Source organism: Nycticebus coucang, chromosome 14 (genome assembly GCF_027406575.1).
Source record: "Nycticebus coucang isolate mNycCou1 chromosome 14, mNycCou1.pri, whole genome shotgun sequence".
NCBI lineage: Eukaryota > Metazoa > Chordata > Mammalia > Primates > Lorisidae > Nycticebus > Nycticebus coucang.
In genome coordinates, this window is record NC_069793.1 from 57,908,982 (window position 1) to 57,926,232 (window position 17,251).

General features: G+C 43.1%; 1 protein-coding gene across 23 annotated transcripts in view; it reads right to left on the minus strand.

The window, feature by feature from the left end:
* PPFIBP2 (PPFIA binding protein 2) overlaps positions 1–17,251 on the minus strand; it is a 156,256-nt gene that overhangs the window by 76,314 nt on the left and 62,691 nt on the right. The window contains exons 1-2 of one of the 23 annotated variants that reach the window (XM_053561090.1): positions 16,053–17,094; positions 9,948–9,951 (exon numbers count right to left, since the gene is read on the minus strand). The exons of the other annotated variants lie outside the window; for them this stretch is intronic. Coding sequence (XP_053417065.1) covers positions 9,948–9,951; positions 16,053–16,252 — 204 coding nt within the window. The 5' untranslated portion in view covers positions 16,253–17,094. Of the gene's footprint in view, positions 1–9,947; positions 9,952–16,052; positions 17,095–17,251 lie in introns of those variants that run through there. 23 annotated transcript variants of the gene reach the window in all.

The window sequence follows — 17,251 nt, forward strand, 5'->3', positions numbered from 1 at the left end:
GCAATCAACAGCCTAAGGTGGGGCTATTTGCTGGGCCATCCCTAAGGGAGAGAGGTTCAGGGAGGTAAAGTAGCCGGGAAGAGTATTCTGTGGTTGGGGATCCTGGGCCGTGATCTTGACAGCCAGTCAGCCTCAGCAGTGAGAAGATGGAAAGGAGACTGCACGTAGCAGCATTAGGAGTGACCAGCAATATCCTAGCCAGGACAGTCTGTACAGAAAAGATAGTGTGGGCCATACAAGAACAGTAGCCTAATCTAAACTAAGTTCTGTCCCCATCTCTCCTATCACTGCCCTGGGTCAGTAAGAAAGGACCTTCTTTTTTTTTTTTTTTTTCTTTTTTTTTTTTTTATTGTTGGGGATTCATTGAGGGTACAATAACCCAGGTTACACTGATTGCAATTGTTAGGTAAAGTCCCTCTTGCAATCATGTCTTGCCCCCATAAAGTGTGACACTCACCAAGGCCACACCCCCCTCCCTCCATCACTCTTTCTGTTTCCCCCCCCATAACCATAATTGTCCTCATATCAAAATTGAGTACATAGGATTCATGCTTCTCCATTCTTGTGATGCTTTACTAAGAATAATGTCTTCCACGTCCATCCAGGTTAATACGAAGGATGTAAAGTCTCCATTTTTTTAATGGCTGAATAGTATTCCATGGTATACATATACCACTGCTTGTTAATCCATTCCTGGGTTGGTGGGCATTTAGGCTGTTTCCACATTTTGGTGATTGTAAATTGAGCTGCAATAAACAGTCTAGTACACGTGTCCTTATGATAAAAGGATTTCTTTCCTTCTGGGTAGATGCCCAGTAATGGGATTGCAGGATCAAATGGGAGGTCTAGCTTGAGTGCTTTGAGGTTTCTCCAACTTCCTTCCAGAAAGGTTGTACTAGTTTGCAGTCCCACCAGCAGTGTAAAAGTGTTCCCTTCTCTCCACATCCACGCCAGCATCTGCAGTTTTGAGATTTTGTGATGTGGGCCATTCTCACTGGGGTTAGATGATATCTCAGGGTTGTTTTGATTTGCATTTCTCTAATATATAGAGATGATGAACATTTTTTCATGTGTTTGTTAGCCATTCGTCTGTCATCTTTAGAGAAAGTTCTATTCATGTCTCTTGCCCATTGATATATGGGATTGTTGGCTTTTTTCATGTGGATTAATTTGAGTTCTCTATAGATCCTAGTTATCAAGCTTTTGTCTGATTGAAAATATGCAAATATCCTTTCCCATTGTGTAGGTTGTCTCTTTGCTTTGGTTGTTGTCTCCTTAGCTGTACAGAAGCTTTTCAGTTTAATGAAGTCCCATTTGTTTATTTTTGTTGTTGTTGCAATTGCCATGGCAGTCTTCTTCATGAAGTCTTTCCCCAGGCCAGTATCTTCCAGTGTTTTTCCTATGCTTTCTTGGAGGATTTTTATTGTTTCATGCCTTAAATTTAAGTCCTTTATCCATCTTGAATCAATTTTTGTGAGTGGGGAAAGGTGTGGGTCCAGTTTCAGTCTTTTACATGTAGACATCCAGTTCTCCCAACACCATTTATTGAATAGGGAGTCTTTCCTCCAAGGTATGTTCTTGTTTGGTTTATCAAAGATTAGGTGGTTGTAAAATGTTAGTTTCATTTCTTGGTTTTCAATTCGATTCCAAGTGTCTATGTCTCTGTTTTTGTGCCAGTACCATGCTGTCTTGAGCACTATGGCTTTGTAGTACAGACTAAAATCTGGTATGCTGATGACCCAGCTTTATTTTTGTTACAGAGAACTGCCTTAGCTATACGGGGTTTTTTCCGGTTCCATACAAAACGCAGAATCATTTTTTCCAAATCTTGAAAGTACGATGTTGGTATTTTGATACGAATGGCATTGAATAGGTAGATTGCTTTGGGAAGTATAGACATTTTAACAATGTTGATTCTTCCCATCCATGAGCATGGTATGTTCTTCCATTTGTTAATATCCTCTGCTATTTCCTTTCTGAGGATTTCATAGTTTTCTTTATAGAGGTCTTTCACCTCCTTCGTTAGGTATATTCCTATGTATTTCAATTTCTTTGAGACTATGGTGAAGGGAGTTGTGTCCTTAATTAGCTTCTCATCTTGACTGTTATTGGTGTATACAAAGGCTACTGACTTGTGGACATTGATTTTATATCCCGAAACATTACTGTATTTTTTAATAACTTCTAGGAGTCTTGTGGTTGAGTCTTTGGGGTTCTCTAAGTATAAGATCATGTCGTCAGCAAAGAGGGAGAGTTTGACCTCCTCTGCTCCCATTTGGATTCCCTTTATTTCCTTGTCTTGCCTAATTGTATTGGCTAGAACTTCCAGCACTACGTTGAATAGTAAAGGTGACAGAGGACAACCTTGTCTGGTTCCAGTTCTAAGAGGAAAAGCTTTCAGTTTTACTCCATTCAGTAAAGTATTAGCTGTGGGTTTGTCATAGATAGCTTCAATCAGTTTTAGAAATGTGCCACCTATGCCTATACTCTTCAGTGTTCTAATTAGAAAAGGATGCTGGATTTTATCAAATGCTTTTTCTGCATCTATTGAGAGGATCATGTGATCTTTATTTTTGCCTCTGTTAATATGGTGGATAACGTTTATAGACTTGCGTATGTTAAACCAGCCTTGCATCCCTGGGATGAAGCCTACTTAATCATGATGAATGACTTTTTTGATGATAAGCTGTAATCTATTGGCTAGGATTTTGTTGAGAATTTTTGCGTCTATGTTCATGAGTGAGATTGTTCTGAAATTCTCCTTTTTGTTTGGGTCTTTTCCTGGTTTTGGTATCAGGGTGATGTTTGCTTCATAGAATGTGTTGGGGAAGATTCCTTCTTCCTCAATTTTTCAGAATAATTTCTGCAGTACAGGAGTAAGCTCTTCCTTGAAGGTTTGATAGAATTCTGGAGTGAAGCCATCTGGACCAGGGCATTTTTTGGTTGGAAGATTTTTTATTGTTTCTTTGATCTCAGTGCTTGAAATTGGTCTGTTCAGGAGCTCTATTTCTTCCTGGCTGAGTCTAGGGAGAGGGTGTGATTCCAAATATTGATCCATTTCTTTCACATTGTCAAATTTCTGGGCATAGAGTTTCTGGTAGTATTCAGAGATGATCTCTCGTATCTCTGTGGGATCAGTTGTTATTTCCCCTTTATCATTTCTGATTGAGGTTACTAGAGATTTTACTTTTCTATTCCTCGTTAGTCTGGCCAATGGTTTATCTATTTTATTTATTTTTTCAAAAAACCAACTCCTTGTTTCATTAATTTTCTGAATGATTCTTTTGTTTTCAATTTCATTGATCTCTGATTTGATTTTGGATATTTATTTTCTTCTACTGAGTTTAGACTTAGATTGTTCTTCATTTTCCAATTCCATAAGATCTCTTGTGAGATTGTTGATGCGCTCTCTTTCTGTTTTTCCAATGTAGGCATCTAAAGCGATGAATTTTCCTCTCAAAACTGCTTTTGCAGTATCCCAGAGGTTTTGGTAGCTTGTGTCTTCATTGTTGTTATGCTCAAGGAAGTTAATGATTTCCTGTTTTATTTCTTCCTGCACCCATCTGTTATTCAACAGAAGATTGTTTAGTTTCCATGCCTTTGGGTGGGGTCGAGCATTTTTGTTAGGGTTGAGTTCCACCTTTAGTACCTTATGGTCTGAGAAGATAAAAGGTAAAATTTCAATTCTTTTGATTCTGTTGATATTTGTTTTGTGTCCCAGGATATGATCAATTTTGGAGAATTTTCCATGGGGTGATGAGAAGAATGTATATTCTTTATCTTTGGGATGGAGTGTTCTATATGCGTCTATCAAGCACAGTTGTTCTAGGGTCTCATTTAAGTCTCTTATATCCTTGTTTAATTTATGTTTAGAGGATCTGTCCAGCTCTGTAAGAGGAGTGTTAAGGTCCCCTGTTATGATGGTATTATCAGAGATCATATTGCTCAGACTGAGTAAGGTCTATTTCAAGAATCTGGGAGCATTTAAATTGGGTGTATAGATATTTAGAATTGAAATGTCTTCTCGTTGTATTTTTCCCTCGACCAATATAAAGTGACCATCTTTGTCTTTTTTGACTTTAGTTGTTTTAAATCCACATGTATCTGAAAATAAGATTGCAACTCCTCTTTTCTTCTGAATTCCATTTGCCTGAAAAATTGTCTTCTAACCCTTGACTGGGAGCTTTAATTTGTCTTTTGAAGCCAGGTGTGTTTCTTGCAGACAGCAAATGGATGGCTTGTGTTTTTTAATCCAGTCAACCAATCTATGTCTCTTCAGTGGGGAATTCAAGCCGTTAACATTTATTGAGATAATTGATAAGTGTAGTAGTATTCTATCCGTCTTATTTTGTGAGAGTCCATTGCTTAGTTTTATCTTTTGCATCAGTGTGGAGGTTAGGTTCTGTCCTTTAATTTCTGAGTTCTTACTTTGCTGCTGATCCATTGTGGTGGTCAGTGTGCAGAACAGGTTGAAGTATTTCCTGTAGAGCTGGTCTTGTTGTGGCCAATTTCCTCAATGTTTGTATATCCGTAAATGATTTGATTTCTCCGTCAATTTTGAAGCTTAGCTTAGCAGGGTACAGAATTCTGGGCTGGAAATTGTTCTGTTTAAGTAGATTAAAGGTAGATGACCATTGTCTTCTTGCTTGGAAAGTTTCATTAGAGAAGTCTGCGGTCACTCTGATGGATTTGCCCCTGTAGGTCAACTGGCGCTTACTCCTGGCAGCTTGCAGAATCTTTTCTTTTGTCTTGACTTTGGACAGGTTCATCACAATGTGTCTTGGAGAAGCTCGGTTAGAGTTGAGGCGACCTGGGGTCTGATAGCCCTCTGAAAGCTGTGTGTCAGAATCTTTGGTGATATTTGGGAAATTTTCTTTTATAATATTCTCTAGTATGGCTTCCATTCCTCTGGGGCATTCTTCTTCCCCTTCTGGAATTCCTATAACTCGTATGTTGGAACGCTTCATAAAGTCCCATAATTCTGACAGTGAACGTTCTGCTTTCTCTCTCTTCTTTTCTGCCTCTTTTACTATCTGAGTTATCTCAAAAACTTTGTCTTCTACCTCTGAAATTCTTTCTTCTGCATGGTCTAACCTGTTGCTGACACTTTCCATTGCATCTTTAAGTTCCCTGATTGAGTGTTTCATTTCCTTCAGCTCTGCTATATCCTTTTTATATTCTTCATATCATTCATCTCTGATTTGATTCTGTTTTTGGATTTCCTTTTGGTTATTTTCCACTTTATTAGCAGTTTCCTTCATTGTTTCCATCATTTCTTTTATTGTTTTCAACATGTATATTCTAAATTCCCTTTCTGTCATTCCTAACATTTCTGTATAGGTGGAATCCTCTGCAGTAGCTACCTCATGGTCCCTTGGCGGGGTTGTTCTGGACTGGTTCTTCATGTTGCCTGGAGTTTTCTGCTGATTCTTCCTCATGGGTGATTTCTTTTATCTGTTTCCTTGCCCTAATTTTCCTTTCACTTCCTCTTGCTCTTTAAGTTCTCGTGCCTGTGGATGAGCAGAAACTTTCTCAGGGAAGTGCTTGTCGCTGGAATCACTGCTGAAGTGGCTATCCACTTACCCTGTGTGTCAAAACTGGTCTCCCTCTGCCCCCGAGGGTTAGGGCTGCAAGGCGGCTCAGACCCCGCCCTTAGGCTACTTGGTCGCTGGGTTACCGGCTCCCACCCAATTCCAGGTCTGCGACCCTGAGGGCAGAGCTTGCCGGGCAGATCGCTCACAATGTCTGCCTGTGACCCAGAGCCAAACACTATTAGCTCCGTCTGGCTCAGCGGCTCAGACTGGGGCCCTAGACAAAGGCCAAAGTTCTCCGCACTCCCGCTCAGGCTCTCCCCAAGGCAGTTCAGCTGAGTGCCAAGTCCAAAGACACCGAAACAGTTCACAGGTAAGGCCTTTCTGGTTTGCAGTCTCGCTGCTAGTGAACTTACAGTTGCGGCCGGGTTTAGATGGAATGAACACACGCGACCATTTGCCGGTTTTCCACTGTTTTAGTCCTCCTCTTGGGGTCCAGAAGTCTCTCGCTGACTCCCTGTATCCTCTCAGGGGTGATGATAGGCAGATTCCACCATCCAGAGATGCCTGGAGTTCTATATCCCCAGACTCACGGTGCCCAGATGCAAGGAAGCTGTTACTCGGCTGCCATCTTGCTCCGCCTCCAATAACAGCAACACTTTCAAGCAGATCATAGCTCGCGCACTCTGCTCGGGCCGCGCTGCTCCCCGCTCCTGGTGCCAGACAGTCAACTCCCAGCTAGGGCTACGGTTCCTCTCCGCGCTGCACAGATGGCGCGGCTGGCTGGCCCCGGCAGCGCGCTCAGGAGCTTATTCTTCATAAGCTCCTCATGTATAGAGAGCTAGATGCTGGCAAATTCAAGAAATAAAGATTTCTACTTCTTGGGGAAACACTGTATTTTAATTAGGGATGAGATAATCAGGGGATATTATAGGGCCCCAAAAGACACCTTATCATGAATTACAGAGAACTCCAGATTTGTTGATTTCCTCGTAGTTCCCTTGCTAAGGGAAAGGAACAAAGACAACATGTATGAGTTCTAGCACAGAATTCTCTAGAACCCTGCTTGTGTGTTGCCCAGATTAGGCTGAGATTATCACTTGTATCTCAACCAGATGGATAAGAGATGAACAAGTAAGAGCTTCCATCTTAGAGATATCCTCATCTCCCAGCCACCTAATCCAGCTCCTTGACTTGTTGGAATCCTTCTAAATTTTTAAACTTGATAGTGGTGGTGCTAGAAGGTTCCGAGGTGGTCAGTGACCATGTCTTGCTCTACCTAGAGAAAGCTAGTCTGCAGCAGGAGTTAGCTATGAAACAGCATACAAAGGCATGAAACAGAAAACCAAAGCCAAGAAAGAGACTGGCAGCATTCTTGTTCCTGGTTCATGATGCCTAAAGACAGAGATATATATATCCAGACCCTTTCTTTTGGGCCCCTCGTGGCCTAGTTCAAATTGAGTTTCTGTTATTTGCAACCAAAAGTCCTGGCTAATGCATTTGTCTCAAAGGGTTATCAATTTACTGAAGTTTATTCCTTTGCAAACAGACTTGTAGGAAAGAATTCCTGCTATTTAAATATTGCACTGGATTACAAAGGAATTCTGTCTACCAGATTCCTTGATTTGCTTAAACCAGCAATTTTTAAGACAGGGTTGTCAGTTCTAAGCCAACTAGAGTTAAAACCAGGATTATTACTGAGAGCTATTGGGGAATCCACTTTGTGACATGAGGCATGTCTGTGTGCCATGTGCCAGGATCAAAAAGGCACCCAGCCTCCTTTGTGTGTGGAATGGATGGCTTTCTTCTGTTTGCCTCCGTTCTTATTTTCTGCCTAGAGCAAGAATGTTAAGACAGGGGATGAACACAAGATGCAAAAGGCATCAACTAGGGCTGGGGATGCAGAATATGGGATAAGGAAAAATAAGTTCAAACAAAATAAGAAATAAATAGGCACTAATGTCTGGAAGATTTAAGAGTAAAGGGAAAATGAAGGAAGGGTAAATATGAACATAAATATATCTAACAGCTGTTTAAGAAATTACATCAGAAGAAACAGATACCACACACAGCTATACTGATGCCAGGTCTGGGAGCTGGGAGGCCGAGAGTCCCAGGTTCCCTATTCCCCACTTTGCCCAGGTAGACTAAAAAGGCAAGGTACCCTGAGGATTTAGTTGGGAAGCTTCCATATTCATTTACAGAATTTCTACAGCAACCTCCTCCCCAAGGCACAGCCTTCTCTGCAGAAAGAACAAACTCAGGCAGATCACTTCATCTTAGGCTTCACGTCCTTTCAGTAGAAAAAAATTAAATCTCACACAGCAACAGAGACAGTCAGTTAGGTCAATGTACCTGAAAACTCGTGGGAATAAGAATGCAAGTCTTTATAGCAAGATGCTCTAATTATTCCTGTGTACTATAAACAGTTTTTGAATGACCATAGTAATATGGAAATCATTGAATGGCTTTTTTGTTTTTTTTTTTTTTAGAGCAGAGACCAAAGTTCATTTAGAACAGTTCATCCCTTCTACTGAACAAGAGAGGCAATATTTCTGATCAGGACACCTAGGAAATATCTATAAACACCTGTGCAAACAACCATGGAAAAATAGCCAAAACATTTTCAGGCTGGAAAGGGGTCAGAAGGCCTATGAAACAACACAGAACCACTGTAAGCCTGGAACTGTGCCTTTGGCTCACATAACTAAAGACATGTTCACTTTTCTATTGTCCCTTAAAAGATGCTCATATTTAGAGACATATCGTTAGGACCACCATGTTTTCCTTTTTTTTTTGGAGACAGAGTCTCACTTTCTTGTCCACAGTAGAGTGATATGACATCAGAGCTCACAGCAACCTCAAACTCTTGGGCTTAAGTGATTCTTTTGTCTTAGTCTACCAACTAGCTGGGACTACAGGTGCCCACAACGCCTGGCTAGTTTTTAGAGACAGGGTCTCGCTCTTAGTCTTCTCAAACTTGTGAGCTCAAGAGATCCACCCACCTCAACCTCCCCGAGTGTTGGGATTACAAGTGTGAACCATGCACCTAGCCCTAATGTTTTCCTCTTTATAAGTGCTTTACTAATTACTATAAGTAACACATGCTACATACATGTTTAATAATAAATACATTGAGAATTTCTATAGCTAGTAATGACCAATCATAATCACTTGAATTTTTATTTCTGTTCTTATCTAGACGTCAGATCGAGTTCAGGTTAAAAGTGAACTTTACTAGCCAAATCAATCCCTGGTGGCCTCCTACAAACAATACCCTCTTCCTGCAGTGGCTGGTCAGACCTATGGGGCTTGCTCACTTCTGACCTGACCCTGCCACTGCAGCATGGCCAACAGATAGCCATGCTGGGCCCTCCACAGATTTCTAGATGAGGGGGTGCATGCTTGATGACAAGGCTGGAGTCATACAGAGTCCCCAGGAGTGCGACCCCTTTATGGCCTGGCTGGCATCTGCCAGGAGTGCACCACTTCACACGTTTTCTGGCATACCCTCAGGGATGCTGGGTGAGGGCAGTTCTATAAATATTCCCCAACTGGATGTCCAGGAGACTTCCTGCTAGCACTACTCTTGAGTATGGGGACAAAAATGATTCCAGAGCAATCAAATGGGGCAAGGGAGGTCACCTGATATGCTAGGAAGGAGTATGGAAAGTCCTGAGACAGTCAGCTCCCCAGTGTGACAACTCAAGCCATCATATTGGTTTTCAGGGCCAACAGTTGCTTCTCAGAGTCCTGCCTTGGGGTCCTCAAAACAGACCTTCTTTCCTTTTTTATCCCACATATCAAGGTTTGTTGTCTTGACCAAGTAGAATCACATTTCCTTCAGGGCTTCTAATAAGCTACAAAATTCTCTTTTCTTCAGGATCCTGGCACAGTCCTGAACACTGTCTCAGCTGTTCAGAGCATTAAATTGTAGATGCCTCTTTGCCTGTAAATATGCTGAGATTTTGAACACAATACACTGGGTAAATCTTGGCCCTGGGTGAATCTTAGAATAATTCTTCGTTCTTTACCCACTTAGATAATGCATTTTTAGCTCAATAAGAAAACAAAACGCACAGGCCTTAGAGGAGATGTCATAATCACTAAGGCTATATTGCAAGCTCAGAAACACTACCCACATATAAGCCTTTTAGAAACCTGGAAAGTACAGACCTTAAAAATAAGGGATTTAAAATAAAAAAAAAAAAATACATGAGTCATAAAGGTTGTAGTCAAATAGGTAAGCTTCCTCTAGATTCTTTTGATTAAGAACTTTTAGGGGGCTGGGTATGGTGGCTCATACCTATAATCCTAGCACTCTGGGAGGCCAAGATGGGTAGATTACTTGAGCTCAGGAGTTTTGAGACCAGCCTGAGCAAGAGTGAGATTCCATCTCTAAAAATAACCGGGCACCGTGGTGGGGGCCTGTAGTCCCAAATACTCAGTAGGCTGAGGTAAGAGAATCACTTGAGTTCAGGCATTTGAGGTTGCTGTGAGCTATGACACCACGGCACTCTCCTAAAGCTGACAAAGTGAGATTCTGTCTCAGAAAAAAAAAAAAAAAAAAAAGGTTTTTGGGTTTTCTGGCAGTTCATATAAACTCAACTGTTTCCAGGACCAGTTCTACTTTTTCTAGGTGAAGAACAGTCAAGCCAATCTGCCATCTCTGGCACACAGTTAAAGAGCGTTCTTTCAGATAAGACTGTGAACGGACTGCAGTTATGTCCTCAGCTACCAGGACTCAAATAGGAGATATCCTATCCTGACTTTGGCCCTTACGCTCAGCTTTCTCTTGGTTTCAATTCTATATAAAGGGAGGCTATTTTTTAATAGACCATTCAATGATCTAAATGTCCACCTTTAAGGAAGAACAAAGTAGAGTTCATAAATAGTAATTAAAAACCTTCTTGATTGACCAATGCTCACGTCATAACACTCCATTCATGAGTTTATTCAATGACTTGAATATTCCTGAGCACCTACTGGGTGGCACTCTCTGTTCTAAGCAATGATTCAGTCCTTGACTTTAAAAGGCTCTATAGTTGCATAAGGAAGGAGAATAGAAAAGGGGGAAAAATTGACCTTTACATTAGGATGTAGTAAATATACCAAGGGTATTGGAGAGGGATGAATAAAATTACCTTCAAAAGAGGGAGAAGGCTTTACAGCAGGGGTACCATTTGAATGATGTCTGAAGGTTAAACAAATTCCCCTAGGGGGCCAAGGCAGTGGCTCATGCCTATAATCCTAGCACTCTGGGAGGGTGAGGCAGGTGGATTGCCTGAGCTCAGGGGGTTGAGACCAGCCTGAGCAAGAGCGAGACCCCATCTCTAAAATACAACTGGGCATCGTGGTGGGTATCTGTAATCCCAGCTACTTGGAAGACTAAGGCAAGAGTATCGCTTGTGCCCAAGAGTTTGAGGTTGCTGTGAGCTATGATGCCATAGCACTCTACCAAGGGCAACAGAGTAGACTCTGTCTCAATACATTAATAAATAAATAAACAAACATACATATTAAAAAAGAAGAAGAAATTCCCCTAGGAGAATAGAATAACGCCTTTAAAAACAGTCTTCCCAATACAGTTCTGCTACTCACAAAGGCATGACATTACCGCCCTTCACACATTCTGGCCTTCCAGCACTAACACGGCAAACAAAAGATACCTTGAAGACAGGTATCCAACTCCAGGATTTGGTGTGAGACAACTAACTGATCCTCGTGGAGAACTAGATTTAGAGAAAAAGGCATTTCATTCACCAAGATCTTTTCCCAAAATGATAGCCTTGGCTAAAGTTGGTCACTGCTAAATGCTCTTGTCAGGTGGCTGGATACATAAGAAGCTCTTGGAACTGGGCTGTAAAAGTAGTATTTGCATGTGTGCTGGTATCCTGTGAAGGGATGATATTAAAGCTAGGAGGAGAATGAAAAGAAAAGACTCTTTGAAGACTTTCCTCATCTTGCCAACTCCAATAGACACACTGACTCATTATAACTGAAGATACCTTCAGAGACAGCATGCCAACAATGGGTGCTGCAGCTAGGGTGGAGTGGGCGCTGTGGTTGCTTCAGCTCACCTGGAGGCATGAGAGCTAACTACCTGATGCCTCCTGGACTCCCTAGACATTCTGTACAATGAGCCATCAATCAACTAGGAATAAAAGAGCCATAGCCAGAAAATACAGAATAAGATGAGGCCCAAAAAAGTGAGAGAGTTGCTCCTTTGGTCACAAAAAAGGCCATTAACCCTACAAGATTCACAAATAGGAATGAATTCAGGGGAAAATGGATAGGAAAGATTGACTGGGAACCAGAAGTAGTAAGAATAACATCAGAGAAGGAGTTTTTGTGTTTTTTTTTTAGACAAAGCCTCAAGCTGTCACCCTGGGTAGAGTGCCGTAGCATCACAGCTCACAGCAACCTCCAACTCTTGGACTCAAGGGATTCTCCTGCCTCTGCCTCCCAAGTAGCTGGGACAATGCCTAGTTATTTTTTGGTTGCAGCCGTCATTGTTGTTTGGCGGGCCGGGCTGGATTCCAACCCACCAGCTCAGGTGTATGCGGCTGGCGCCTTAGCTGCTTGAGCCACAGGCACCGAGCCCAGAGAAGGAGTTTTGAAGCTGACCATAGGAACAAAGCAAGTGTGCAGTGGGTATGGGAGTGACCAGGAAAAGCAGAGCTGGTAAGTTTTTAGACTGCTCTTTCAAAAATCCCAGTGGTAAAGAAAGGTAAGTTGTAAGGCAGCATCAATAGACAAGCACAGGGTCAAGGATAGTTTTGATTTGTTTTTTTTCCCCAGAATCGAGGAGAAGCATTTTCCACCAAGGGCAAAGTACAGCTAGGCAGGGAGGAGTTAAGGGAAGCAGCAATCAGAAGAACAAGAGGAGCTGGGGCAAGATTGGATCAATAGGACACGATACTGTGATAGCCTCGACCAAGAGGAGGAACTGGTAGCCAGTGAAATAGAACGAAGCTGAAAAATGATAGCAGTGAATGGTTAAATTTAGTGGTGAAAAGGAAAGAACATGTGAGATTCATCCAAGTTTCGCTGTTTTTCTTATTATCAGTGAAGTAGACAGTGACCCCAGTTAAGAGGGGAGTTATAAGGTTGGAGACAAATAGAAAAGTGCAAAAGAGCTTCTACAGAGGACAGGAGAGACAGGAATGCAGGGATGAGTCAAAGGATCCCCAAGCACTGTTGCCAGCCTGTGAAACTACCACTGGCTGTGGTGCTCTGAAGTACCTGCGAACTATTCAGCAAATGACCCTGGTATGATGCCACTTTATTAAATCCCACTGGGTAATAGAGGCCAAAGGGCCTCTCCTCAAGGAGCTGACAGATAGGAGTCATGGATGCTGGGGGTCAGGGCTGGCAGAATTTTAGCTCCTAAATTATACTGGGGAAGGAATGGGATTAGCAGTCACCTTAGGTGCTCTGGCTGGATACGGGAGGTACCTACTACCTGTAGGAAAACATAGACAACTAGCATCTTTAAGCAAGCACACTGTTGCTTTTCCAATCGACTTGAAAAACTCCTCTCCTTGGACCCAAGGTTGGGTGCATGGCTCTGGAATAACCAGACATCAGTTATAATCAATGTCATCATCCCCTAACTAACATTAGGGAGTACATTCTAAGCACTCTACATATACGGAACCCTTTATCCATATTCTATAGTCAAGGAAACAGAATCTTAGGAATAAATTATCCGAGGTTACACAGAGATGAGACATGAACCCCAGGGGTCCAGATCGATGCTCTTACTCTGTAGGAGTAGCTTCCACAGAGGCTGCTGGCTACCTCTCCAGTGTTCAGTCCAGTTCACCATGGATGGAAGGTTAGTCGGCATGTGAAGCTGGGATGCCTGGGTGTGTCTGCCTTCAGTAGTCAAGCTATCAGATCACCCATTTGAGTACCAGATGACACAGAACAAAGTCTCACATTAGCAGCCTGAGTTCATTCCACATTCTACTGCAGAACCCAAGCCAATTGCATGGGGAATCCATGGTGATTCCATTTTCTTTGTGACTTTGAGTTGGAATTCGGCTTAAACATTGAGAGTGCTGAAAAGCCAGGGAATGGTGTGAAGATGCTGACAGTGATGGGGTTTCTGTTCCTTGGAAAATGAACTCCTGCTTACAGGGCAGTGTGTGGGTCCCACAGACCACCACTTAGAGCTATTTTTGAAGGTCTTTCATGTATGTGTGGGTTGGAGCCACTAATCTCAATGCAGGACAGGTGTGAGCTGTTTGTCAGCCAGGAACCACATAGCTGAGGGGGCTGAGGCCCTCTGGATACTTGTGGCAGGAGATTACCTTGTCCCTAGGCTTCAACTGTTAGGAAAAGGAACTGGAGCACTGGCCCTGATCAGCCTTCACTCAGCAACCACAGCCAGGCTGGGGGTAGTCAACAGACAATGGGGCCTCTGGTTAGCTATGGGGGGCCAGATCTCCATCTGGAATGTAGGAAGGAGCCTAGAGCTGAAGTACTGAGGGGGCTAAGCTGCACTGCTCCGAGAGGACCTGATCCTCTTTCACTTTTCCCCTTCCTGGTAATAACCAGTAAGTTAAAAGCAAACGTGTTATTGAATGCTGCTACACGCATGGCACTATGCTAAGCATTTTATACGCATTAGCTTACCTGATCTTCAAAAAACCTATACGTGGCAGGTACTATTATCTTCCTTATTTTACATATGGAGAATACAGGTTTTGAGATAATGATCATATAGCTAGTGAACAGGGCAAAGCCAGGATTCTAATCCAAGCTTCACTAAACTCCATGCTCTTAACTGTAAGAGTAAACACCATTCGGTCTCTCAAAGGCCCTCGATCAATGCTTCTCTTCTGAGCAAATATTTCTCCTCCATTTCTTTGCCTCCTTGAACACTATCTTCCCCTCACCTTGAGGCATTACCCTCTTGGCTGGTACAAAAGGCAAGGGCTCTTACTCTATGTACCAGGTCACACCTTGTGCAGGCCCTCTTCCTCTAGGGTCCACCCCCTCCACTCTTCTGTACAGGAGAATGAAGGAGACAGTGTTTTCACCTTCAAAACCATGGGTTCAGAGAAACCTGCTCTCCAAGCCCCTTCAGCCCAGCACAGGAGAAAGAGTAGAGGTGAGCGTGCAGATAAGAAGTGCCAGAGCCTCAGGCTGGGATCAGTAAAGGATGTGGGGCGTGGGTGGGGCAGCTTGATGGACTCAGACAAAGTAGGTAGGAATGAGAAGGAGCACATATGGGGGGAAATGTTCAAAAAGGGAGAGAGTAGTATGCTTGGGAGCTCAACAGGGCAGACGTAAGAGACTAGGGCTCATGACCAGGGTCACAAGATGAAAGGGACTTTTTTTAAAGAAGGTTTTTTTTTTTTAAATGGCAGTAGTGTTTAGAGCAGGCGTCCTCAAACTGTGGCCGGCGGGCCACATGAAGCTGTGTGAATTCTATTTGTTTCCGTTTTGTTTTTTACTTCAAAATAAGATATGTGCAGTGTGCACAGGAATTTGTTCATAGTTGTTTTTTTTTAAACTATAGTCTGGCCCTCCAACAGTCTGAGGGACAGTGAATTGGCCCCCTGTTTAAAAAGTTTGAGGACGTCTGGTTTAGAGTAAAGAATAGGGAAAGTCTCTGATCACACTACCAATGACATATCTAACCCTTTGTTTTACTTTTTAAAAAATGTTCTTCAAAAAGCAGAAGAAAAATATTTGTTTAGCTATGAGTCATCCTGCAAGATTCTGAAGTTTCCTTGCTTAAAGCTCCCCTCAGCAAACTTCCAACTGTTCCCAGTGACCAGAGCTCATACCCGAGTCTCAGGATGGAAAGGGCCTTCTTACACCTCATCCCATGCAGAATTAGTTCCTCCACACACAGAGCTTGTCTTGCATGAGGTACAGAGTTACAACATCTGCCCCAGGGGCTGGGATCTGGCTCCAATAATTCCAAGCACATGTTGGCTGGAAGGACCCCTTGGTTAAGAGCTTTGTTTTGGATAGGAGGAAATAAAGACTAAGTGATGGGAGGTGCACTTCTTACCTGCTTCCCTGCAGCATCTCCTCAGTAAAGCTTTTTACTTAAGATGATTCAAACCTTTGCCAGCAGGCTCTCTGGTAGGTGTGATGCCCCAGGAGCTGAGAACAGACAATATTTCTGCTGGGTTCTAAACCAATAATTTTCTACATATTTGGCAGAGGAGATGAAGGAACAGGACTGGACTGGGAGGTAGAGAACAGGGCACATGACCAGGCTGCACCACAAAGAGCCATGACACTCATAACCATGAGGCTCTGAGCCTCTCTTGGGCCTTTCTAAATGAGGGGTTTATACTGGCTGATCCCTTCAAGCCCTCCAGCCCTGTAATTGTGTTCAGCTGCCTCACTTTTCCCAGCATGGCCTTCCATAGACCACATCACAGCTAGAGTAATTTTCTTAAAATACATACTGGACCCCCAATAAATCTCATGTCACTTCCCAGCTGCAAGCCCCTCTCCCCCAGCATATAGACCACATCAACCCTTCTCCATGCCTTCAGCTGTCCTGCATGACCTGGCACCTGCCTATCTCTGCCCACCCCCATGAAGCTCAGCCACACCACCCTTCTCTGTCCTGCCACTTGCCCAGATTCCCTCTTGCTTTCGAAACTACATACACCATCCCCTTTGCGTGGAATGTTCTTCACCCTGTTTTCCACCTGACTCACTCCCACTGCTCTTTCAGGTTTCATGAAATGTAATTTCCTCCCAGAGGGCTCCCTGACCCCTCCTTCTCAGTCAGAACAGTCACCCTGCACTCCTGCTGTTCCTCCTCAATACTCTTATCAGTTTGCAATCTGAGGTTTATTTCCTGGCAGTATTTAACCTCCAGCTCCAGCAGCAGGTGGAAGGTCCATGGAGGGTGGTTCTACTTTGCTCACCACTGTACACCCCATACCCGAAACTCAGTAAATAGTTTCCGAAAGAGTGCTGCAGAGGGCACACACAAAGGCCAGCCGGCTAGTGCTTGGGAGTTGGAGTCCAGGGATCTGCAAGCTCCTTCTGAGCTGGACACTTTATGCCTTTCCTGTCCTTCTGCAGTTACAATGTCAAATCTCTTATCTGTCAGCTGTTTTTGTCCTTCCTGCCTCTACAAAAACATTCAGCCTAAAATCCCTCAGTGTGAAAATTAACACATACCTATCTTAGCCAATTTAAAGGCAACCACAAAAGAAGAGACAGCCGAATGGCATGAGTATGATGCCACCCCAGCCCCCAACATTCATTCATCCCTTGTTCACATTCATCCCCTAAAGGAAGGGCATGCACAACTTGCAACCTAAACCCTCAGCCTCACAGTATTCAAAGGAGAACTCTGAGAGCCGTCTCAGAAAGGCAGCAGCTCGTTTGGCTGGCAGCAGATGTGCCCTTCACGCTGGCTAACATTAGAGTTGAGAATGAGTTAAACAACTTCCAAATTCAGCACATTTAAAAAGGCAGCAGCTTCCTCTCTGTGTCCTCAAACCGATGGACACATTTTTTTGGTCACGGTGTTCGGAGCCTCTGACTGTTTAAGTGCCAAAGTTAAAATAACTCAATTTCCTCACTCCATTCTTGCCTTTCTGTACAGAGGCTCATTCACCAGAATGTCAGCAGAGAAACAAAGACAGCTGACTGTTTTCTCCCCTGGTGTCTATAATTAGATTCTCATGTAGAACTTGGCCACAACAGGGCTTTTGCTGGACAATACC